The sequence below is a fragment of the Culicoides brevitarsis genome, unplaced genomic scaffold (assembly GCF_036172545.1).
Source record: "Culicoides brevitarsis isolate CSIRO-B50_1 unplaced genomic scaffold, AGI_CSIRO_Cbre_v1 contig_29, whole genome shotgun sequence".
In the NCBI taxonomy this organism is placed as follows: domain Eukaryota; kingdom Metazoa; phylum Arthropoda; class Insecta; order Diptera; family Ceratopogonidae; genus Culicoides; species Culicoides brevitarsis.
Window position 1 is genome coordinate 1 of NW_026973413.1, and position 10,000 is coordinate 10,000.

Consider the following 10,000-nt stretch of genomic DNA (forward strand, 5'->3'; position numbering starts at 1 on the left):
AAAATTTACCTCAGTGAGCGTCAGACAGTGGTTGTGATAAGACGTAAAAATATCATATAAAGCAAAATATTTAAAGATTAAAACTTTACGATTCATCTTCAAAATGTTTAAATTATTTATAAAAACACATTAAATCAACAAACATACTAAAATGGAAAAAACTAAATTTCTGCACAAATTAAGTTGATCATCAGTTAAATTGATCTGAAAATTATAAAAATTAATACAGTCGTTTTTTGTACTTTGAAGCAAATAAACGTGTTCATTTTTAATTTTGTGATAAAATTTAGCATTTTACAGCTTTTATTTAAAAAAGAAAAAATAAAATGATATTGAGAGTTGTGTTGAGTTTATTTTTCTTTTGGACGATTATCCATGGTGCAACTATTAAATATAAATCACCCAATGCTGATAGTGAGTATTCAATTGTTACAATTCGCAAAAAAAAACATAAAGTATTATTTACATAAATAAATATAATTTTGATGATAAAAAACCTTGATAAAATAAGTTCAGAAGGAAGGTCAAGGCCCATTACACATATTGATTAAATCAATACTTTTGATAAAAATCGTTTAATACAATCAATATCATTCTAAAAATGTATTCAAATTATTCAAACTAATATACTTTCTACTAAAAAAAAACAAATTCAATTTCACCTAGTCAAAAATATGTAAACTAAGACATAATATTCTCGTTCAAAAGGATTCAAATTGATATTGCATTGAAATGGAACAGGATTTAAACGAGAGAAAACTACTGCGAGTTATTCTAAATGATGATAACACATCAAGCGTGCTTTGTGAATACTTGTGATATAAGTACTAATTTAATTTACAGTAAGTTCTTAATGAAAAGTGCATCAAGTTTATAATAATTTTTGTGCATTTTAAGCGAGATGATTATCAAGAAAAAGAATAGAATACATGAAAAACAAAATCGAAAAGACCTATAACCGCAGCTATCTCAGTTATTTTTAAACGAATATATAAAGGAGAAACAGCTGTGAATTGTTTCGTCTACTTTACTTTAAAATTTTATTTATTGCTCTCTCAAATATTTCTTTGAACTGCATTTTTCTTTAAATAAAATAGAACTACTAATAAGTTTGATCACACGACTCATGTGATCAGTTAACATAATCAGTACATTCAGAATCATTCAAGTTGAAAGAAAAAAAATAAATTCCTCTTCGTCCTACTTATAGCTAAATAATATATCAACAAAAATACTAACATAAGTTTCACGTTTTGCATGTGTAGTGAAGGCACACGTTTTTTCAAAAATTACAATAAGTCACATTTCTTGATAGCCGTATGTACGATAAACTAATATTCGCGAAGAGTGTTCGTACATGGACATCAAACACTGTAATCAATTTATGATAAAATTTATGGTTAAGACCTTGTTATTCAATCGTGAATTGCTTAAAATAATTCAAAAATTCGTCTTTATTTCAGATGCTCAGTATTGGAACTCATATAATGAGGCGCGTCTCAAAAAATTACTTAGTCAAACCAACCCTGATGGAACGGTTGCTAGAAATGTGATAATATTTGTCGGTGATGGCATGGGTATTCAAACTATCACTGCTGGAAGAATTTTCAAGGGACAACGTGAAAAGCACGTTTCTGGAGAAGAAAGTGAGTTGGTTTGGGATTCCTTTCCACACACCGGATTTTCAAAAGTAAGTGCCATTTGACTGTTCGTTAATACAATAAATTTTCAATGTTTGGTATTGTTTTTTAAGACATATAACACCGATAAACAAGTACCTGACTCGGCTGGAACTGCTACAGCATTATTTTGTGGGGTAAAAACAAAGTATAAAGTTTTAGGATTAGATTCAACGGCAAAAGGGGATAGCATGACTCAAGGACAAGTCTATTCCATCATGAAATGGGGTCAAGATGCTGGTAAAAGGACCGGTGTAGTTACAACAACTAGAATAACACACGCAACACCTGCAGCATTGTATTCTCACTCACCAAATAGAGACTATGAAAGTGATAGTCCGATTCCAAATGAGTATAAGAATAGCTTAAAGGACATTGCAAGACAATTGGTTGAAGATGAACCGGGAAACAAATTTAATGTGAGTTTTCTTTGAAAAAAATTACAAGTTGTAATTAAAATCAAATTATATACATTACAGGTGATATTAGGTGGTGGACGTGACGCAATGGGAGCAACAATAAAAGATCAGCCTGTTCCACCATATAATTTTACTGGAGGGATGGAAAAGACTTTTCCACGATCGGATGGATTAAATTTACCATATTTATGGTTAAAAAATAAATCTGATCCAACAAAACATGCGTACTACGTTACAAAAGCTACAGAGCTCAATAAAATTGACACAAGTAATACAGAATATCTTCTAGGTAAATTGAGATAATATTTAATTAAAATATTATCAGTACACAAATATTTTTTTTATTTATCGTTTAGGCCTTTTTGCTAATAGTCACATGACTTATGAGGCGTTAAGAAATTATACCGATGAGCCGTCTCTTGCTGAAATGACTGTTAAAGCTATCGAAATCTTGGATCGCAAAAACAGTTCCGGTTATATCTTGATGGTTGAAGGTGGTAAAATCGATCATGCTCACCATCAAAATTTTGCTGGTTTGGCTTTGCATGAGGTTCTTGGGCTAGATAGAGCTGTAGAAGCTGCATTAAATAAAGTAGGAGACGATACATTAATCTTAGTGACAGCAGACCATTCACATTCTGTAACTTTCAATGGATATCCAGAACGAGGAAATGATATATTAGGTATAAATTTAATTAGTTCTAAATTGTTTGATCATTGCTAAGCATATTTATCAAAGGTTTTGGACATAAGGAAGGAGTTGAACCATATGAAACAATCTCGTATGCTAATGGACCCGGATTTAAAGAGCATCGCGCATCAGTTAATTATACAAATCCACGATTCGATACTTGGGTTAGAGTGGAAGATATTGACCGTACTTCGCCTGTTTATAGACATCTTGCCGCATTTCCTCTAGGAGATGAAACTCACGGAGGTATATATACATACATATACATTTTCAATAAGCGGTTGTCAAAAGAAACATGTGAATTTTATTTATTATAGGTGAAGACGTTCCTGTTTATGCTATAGGTCCAAATGCTAAATTAGTGCAAGGTGCTATGGAGCAAAATTTTATCGCCTACATTATGAGTTATTCTAGTTGTATTGGCCCAGCAGCTAAATTTAATGATGCATGCAAATATCAAACAAGTTCTGCAACTTCAGTCATGCAGCCAAAGTTTTTCAGGAAAAACAGATTATTTCAATTTCTTCTATCTGTATTATTCGCAATTTTCGCAAAACTAATGTAAAAAAAAAGTGAACATTATTTTTACTATTTGTTTGTAAATATGTATTAAATAAATGTAAAGATGAAAAAAACAATGAATTTTATATGGGAGTTGTAAGAGAATTTTAGTATCTATGCTCTTATTTAATATTACGTATTTGCCATATAAATAGTATAAGACAAACATTTATTATAATACTTAAATAAAAATCTTGCTCGTTAACTAAATTTTAGAACATTGTCCGTTTTTTGTTCGTATGATAATTAATATAAATGTAAAAAAAATATTGAAACGAAAAAGGGACTCTAAGTATTGTAAAATTATGAACTGCGTCTTTTCTGATAGATGGAAATTCTCTAAGAGTCTCAAATAAGTTTTTCTACTATTGAAAAAAAAAATAGAATATATTTTTACCGCATTTCGAAGAAAAAATGCGGTATTATGCTGGAGATGTCGTATGTCATGTGTGGCCGGAATGCCGGATGTCAAAAATATCAACCAATGAGAATTGAGATTCATCCATTAAGCTTCAAATTTCAGCCAATCAGAGTTGAGCTCAAGCCCTCAAGTCTCTCCATGAGAGCTGAGCTCAAGCCTCCAAGTTTTTATTTCAACCAATCAGAGTTGAGCTCAAGCCTTCGAGTCAAAAATATCAACCAATGAGAATTGAGATTCATCCATTAAGCTTCAAATTTCAGCCAATCAGAGTTGAGCTCAAGCCCTCAAGTCTCTCCATGAGAGCTGAGCTCAAGCCTCCAAGATTTTCATTTCAACCAATCAGAGTTGAGCTCAAGCCTTCGAGTCAAAAATATCAACCAATGAGAATTGAGATTCATCCATCAAGTTTCAAATTTGAGCCAATCAGGGTTGAGCTCAAGCCCTCAAGTCTCTCCATGAGAGTTGAGCTCAAGCCTCCAAGAATTTCATTTCAACCAATCAGAGTTGAGCTCAAACCTTCGAGTTCAAAATTTCAACCAATGAGAATTGAGATTCATCCATCAAGTTTCAAATTTGAGCCAATCAGGGTTGAGCTCAAGCCCTCAAGTCTCTCCATGAGAGTTGAGCTCAAGCCTCCAAGATTTTCATTTCAACCAATCAGAGTTGAGCTCAAGCCTTCGAGTCAAAAATATCAACCAATGAGAATTGAGATTCATCCATCAAGTTTCAAATTTCAGCCAATCAGAGTTGAGCTCAAGTCCTCAAGTCTCTCCATGAGAGCTGAGCTCAAGCCTCCAAGATTTTTATTTCAGCCAATCAGAGTCGAGCTCAAGCCTTCGAGTTCAACATTTCAACTAATGAGAATTGAGATTCATCCATCAAGTTTCAAATTTGAGCCAATCAGGGTTGAGCTCAAGCCCTCAAGTCTCTCCATGAGAGTTGAGCTCAATCCTCCAAGAACTTCATTTCAACCAATCAGAGTTGAGCTCAAGCCTTCGAGTCAAAAATATCAACCAATGAGAATTGAGATTCATCCATCAAGTTTCAAATTTGAGCCAATCAGGGTTGAGCTCAAGCCCTCAAGTCTCTCCATGAGAGTTGAGCTCAATCCTCCAAGAATTTCATTTCAACCAATCAGAGTTGAGCTCAAACCTTCGAGTTCAAAATATCAACCAATGAGAATTGAGATTCATCCATTAAGCTTCAAATTTCAGCCAATCAGAGTTGAGCTCAAGCCCTCAAGTCTCTCCATGAGAGCTGAGCTCAAGCCTCCAAGATTTTCATTTCAACCAATCAGAGTTGAGCTCAAGCCTTCGAGTCAAAAATATCAACCAATGAGAATTGAGATTCATCCATCAAGTTTCAAATTTCAGCCAATCAGAGTTGAGCTCAAGTCCTCAAGTCTCTCCATGAGAGCTGAGCTCAAGCCAAGATTTTTATTTCCAAGATTTTTCAACATTTCAACATCCATCAAGTTTCAAATTTCAAGAGGGTTGAGCTCAAGCCCTCAAGTCTCTCCATGAGAGCTGAGCTCAAGCCTCCAAGATTTTCATTTCAACCAATCAGAGTTGAGCTCAAGCCTTCGAGTCAAAAATATCAACCAATGAGAATTGAGATTCATCCATTAAGCTTCAAATTTCAGCCAATCAGAGTTGAGCTCAAGCCCTCAAGTCTCTCCATGAGAGCTGAGCTCAAGCCTCTAAGATTTTCATTTCAACCAATCAGAGTTGAGCTCAAGCCTTCGAGTCAAAAATATCAACCAATGAGAATTGAGATTCATCCATTAAGCTTCAAATTTCAGCCAATCAGAGTTGAGCTCAAGCCCTCAAATCTCTCCATGAGAGCTGAGCTCAAGCCTCCAAGATTTTTATTTCAGCCAATCAGAGTCGAGCTCAAGCCTTCGAGTTCAACATTTCAACCAATGAGATTTTTGAGCGCGTAAACTTCCCACTTTAATTTTGGAAATTTTCCCAGTTTTCTACATTATCTCATGGAAATGTACTGTAAATGGAAAAGTACTGGTGTGAGCGCGTAAACTTCCCTATTTCACTTCAACTATTCCCAGATATTTGCCTAGCGCAGCGGTTTAGTCAGCGCAGTAAACTAGCCAGCGCAGCGAAAAAAAGCCGAGCGCAGCGGAAAAAGGCGGGGGGTAAAGAGGGGTGGGGTGGGTCTTTGATCGATTAACGGTGGAACTCTAGATAATTTTGTTGATCGTATGGTCTTGTACCGACGACAGATCTTTCAAATGTCTGCCCTATCAACTATTGATGGTAGTATAGAGGACTACCATGGTGGCAACGGGTAACGAGGAATCAGGGTTCGATTTCGGAGAGGCAGCATGAGAAACGGCTACCACATCTAAGGAAGGCAGCAGGCGCGTAAATTACCCAGTTTCAGTTCGAAGAGGTAGTGACGAAAAATAACAATACAGGACTCATTAATGATGTCCTGTAATTGGAATGAGTTTAGTATAAATCCTTTAGCGAGGATCAAGTGGAGGGCAAGTCTGGTGCCAGCAGCCGCGGTAATTCCAGCTCCACTAGCGTATATTAAAATTGTTGCGGTTAAAACGTTCGAAGTTTGATTTTGTCCAGCACGGGTGTTACTCCAACAGTTATGTGGTTGTAAATCACTCTTGATGCTAGGACTATGAGTTTGTGGCACCTGCGCGATGTCAAAGTCGCGTAGGCACAATGTGTATGGTGTGCCTTTAATCGGGTGTGCCATATCGCATGCCCAACTATTTATTACCTTGAACAAATTAGAGTGCTCAAAGCAGGCTTTTATTGCCTTGAATAATCTTGCATGGAATAATGGAATAAGACCTCGATCAGTATATTTCATTGGTTTGAATTGATCATGAGGTAATGATTAATAAAAGCAGTTGGGGGCATTAGTATTACGACGCGAGAGGTGAAATTCATAGACCGTCGTAAGACTAACTGAAACGAAAGCATTTGCCAAGGATGTTTTCCTTAATCAAGAACGTTAGTTATAACGTCCCCGATGTTCTTCGCGAAAAAAATTTGAAGATATTTGAAAAAAAATTTTCACCCATATCCTCTTATTATACAATTTATATTGATTTTGCACCCGAAAATCCAAAATCGATTTGGTAGTGTGAGCTAACTATACATCTGAGAGCATATGTTTTATGGAGAAAAATGTTAGTTATAACGTCCCCGATGTTCTTCGCGAAAAAAATTTGAAGATATTTGAAAAAAAAATTTCACCCATATCCTCTTATCCGCATGAACTTGCTTTCTAGACAGTAAAATTTTTCGAAAAGCCTGCGAATCACAGGAATGTTACATAACTCTTCTTTCAATAGCACTAAAAAATCTCCTAAATTTAAATTAAAAAAAATTGCCATATGTATACCCTAAAGGTGTGACTTATCTCGGATATATCAATTAGATATTTTTTTATAGTTTTGCAAAACTATAAAATTTAGCACTATAAAGCATGATTTTAAAAAAATATAAAAAAAATATTTAAAAAAATATATAAAAAAATATTTAAAAAATATTTAAAATAAAAATAAAAAAAACAATTAGGAAAAAAAATATAAAAAAAAGTTAAAAAAATGTATTTTATGAAGTTTTCAACTTCTAAAATAAATTTATATTGAAAAAAAAAAAATTAAAAAAAAACAAACTATAAAGTATGAAACAAGTAAAATTCTAAAAACAGTTTTCAATTAAAGCTTGTAAAATACAATAACAAAAACAAATAAATTGTCGAATGCTCATTATTGTTGATTGGAAAAGAGATTAATAGAAACCAAGTTTTCAGATTCAACACAATTGCCCAAAATTTATATCATTTTGGTCAGTTTGGTAAAAGCTCAACGAGAATTTTTATGATATGAATGTCTCCCTCTCATAAAGAACTTGTTTCATGCTTTATAGTTTGTTTATTTTCACTCTCATCGGATTTTAGTTGTTTGATACTTTATAGTTTGTTTTTTTTTTTAATATAAATTTAGAATCGACCAAAATCATTATATTCAACAAATAATTGAAGAAGCAGGACTCGAAGATGCTAAAATCTCAACGATCCCACTTGATGAAGGATATTTTAAAGTCAAAGTTTAATTTTTTTTTTTCAATATAAATTTGTTTTAGAAGTTGAAAACTTCAAAAATACATTTTTTAATATTATTTTTTTTATTTATTTTTTTTTAATTTTTTTAAATATTTTTTTTTAAATATTTCTTAAAATTTTTTGATATTTTTTAAAATTTTTTTTTTAAATTTTTTTTTTATATTTTTTTTTATATTTTTTTTTATATATTTTTTTTATTTCATACTTTATAGTGCTAAGTACGGTTTTCCAAAACTATAAAAAATATAACTGCTGAAGATTTTTTAGTGGTAAAGAAAGAAGGAGTTATGTAACATTCCTGTGATTCGCAGGCGCTTTTTTTTTGATTCGATTTTTTCGCGCTAAACATGCGTCGAGTCATAAGAATCACTTTTTTCCATGAAACATATGCTCGGAAACGCATAGTTTTGGCGCTAACCCGTGATTCCTCATTTTTGAATGAAAATACAATATAAATTTGGTAAAAAAAAGTAAAAAAGTTTTACTTTTTTCAGAAGTAAAAGTATTAAGAATCAATAATTATTTTAAAAATTAAACTTTTGTAAAAAGTAAAATATTTTTACTTTTAAAAATTTACTTGTAAATAATAGTTTATAAGTTTTTTTAATTCATTCATAAAGAAATTGCTTGCAGTACAAATAAAAATACGAAACTAAACACAAAAAGTTATTCAAAAGGAGATTTTCTTTGTATAACGTTAAAAAATTGCATCCAAAACGATTTATTTTCAAAAATCTTATTATAAATTTACCGAAAATTTGAAACTCTCAAAAAACTTTTACCATCAAAACAACTTGAAAATCACAGAAAATTATCTTACAAAAAAACTTTTGTTTACAAAACGACTTAAAATTTACAAAAACTTTTTCAATTTGTTTCAAAAACACTTGAAATTCACAGAAAAAACTTTTGCTCACGAATCGACTTTCAATTTTCAAAAAATTTGAACAGAAAACGACTTTTACTAAAAAAATAATATTTGGTTTGACAAAAATGTAATATTAGTATTTCAAAATTTTATTTTAGTAGTGTTGATAAATATTTTTTATTTTTATTGACACATTTCATGATGGTTTTCGATGACTCTTACAATTCATAAAATTTTAACTTAATTTTATAGAAAAAAAAAATCATGTTAGAAACGAGCGTTCTTGAATGAATCAATTTTTATTTAAAGCATATCCTAAAAACCTTAATTTCCTTCACAAAAAATGAAGCAAAAAAGTAAAAAATTATAAACAAAAATACTTTTTACTTTTATACTTTTTGTAAAAGTTGGAATAATATACTTTTTTCAGAAGTAAATTTTATAAAAAGTTTTAATAATTACTTTTTAGAAAAGTAAATCTAAGAAAGATAATTTACTTTTTACTTTTTTTGCAATGAATTATGATTAAAAAGTTACATTTCTAAAAAGTAAAATATTTTACTTTTTTTCGAAGTAACTTCTAAAAAAAGTTAAAATTTAGTACTTAAGTAAAAGTAATTTGAAACCCTGGTTTTTACTTATAAACATGAAAAAATAAATTCTCTTAGAGTCACAGGTAGATTTTACTTATATATGAAAAAAAAATTCTCTTAGAGTCACAAGTAATTTTTACTTGTAAACATGAAAACATAAATTCTCTTAGTGTCACGAAATAATTTTTACTTATATGCGTTCGCATCATATCGCTTATGATACGTCTCGCCTATAGGAAAATCGGTCTATGGTGATGACGTGCATGTAAGCGGATGAGTTGGCTTAGTAAGAATATTTTTTTAAAATGACAAAAAAAACGTTACGAAATACTTGTATGTTCCCCAATATGTGAACGACCCCATTTTATTTTCAAAATTATCGAAATTTCACAAAAAAAAAAATTTTTCATTATTTTCATATTCCGCCGAAATTCTCTTAGTGTCACAAAATAAATTTTACTTATATGCGTTCGCATCATATCGCTTATGATACGTCTCGCCTATAGGAATATCGGTCTATGGCATTGACGTACTTTCAAGCGGATACATTGGCTTAACACATAAACTCTCATATAAGGTGAAAAACAAACGTTACGAAATACTTGTGCGATTCCTAACATGCAATCGACCCCATTTTCCATGTCCAACAACAAACATT

General features: G+C 31.6%; 1 protein-coding gene across 1 annotated transcript; it reads left to right on the plus strand.

Moving 5' to 3' along the window:
- The first annotated feature begins 25 nt into the window (after positions 1 to 25).
- Positions 26 to 3,495, plus strand: LOC134836432 (alkaline phosphatase 4-like). The gene is made up of 7 exons (XM_063851639.1): positions 26 to 414; positions 1,464 to 1,690; positions 1,754 to 2,098; positions 2,159 to 2,387; positions 2,455 to 2,781; positions 2,838 to 3,035; positions 3,107 to 3,495. Exons 1-7 carry the CDS (start codon positions 327 to 329, stop codon positions 3,352 to 3,354), a joined length of 1,662 nt encoding a protein of 553 aa, XP_063707709.1. The 5' UTR covers positions 26 to 326; the 3' UTR covers positions 3,355 to 3,495.
- The last annotated feature ends 6,505 nt before the right edge of the window (positions 3,496 to 10,000 follow it).

Coding starts and splice junctions, on each gene's coding strand:
- LOC134836432 (XM_063851639.1), top strand. CDS start 327: ATGATATTGAGAGTTGTGTTGAGTTTATTTTTCTTTTGGACGATTATC. Junction 2,099..2,158: donor AACCGGGAAACAAATTTAAT/GTGAGTTTTCTT, acceptor TATACATTACAG/GTGATATTAGGTGGTGGACG. Junction 2,782..2,837: donor ACGAGGAAATGATATATTAG/GTATAAATTTAA, acceptor TATTTATCAAAG/GTTTTGGACATAAGGAAGGA.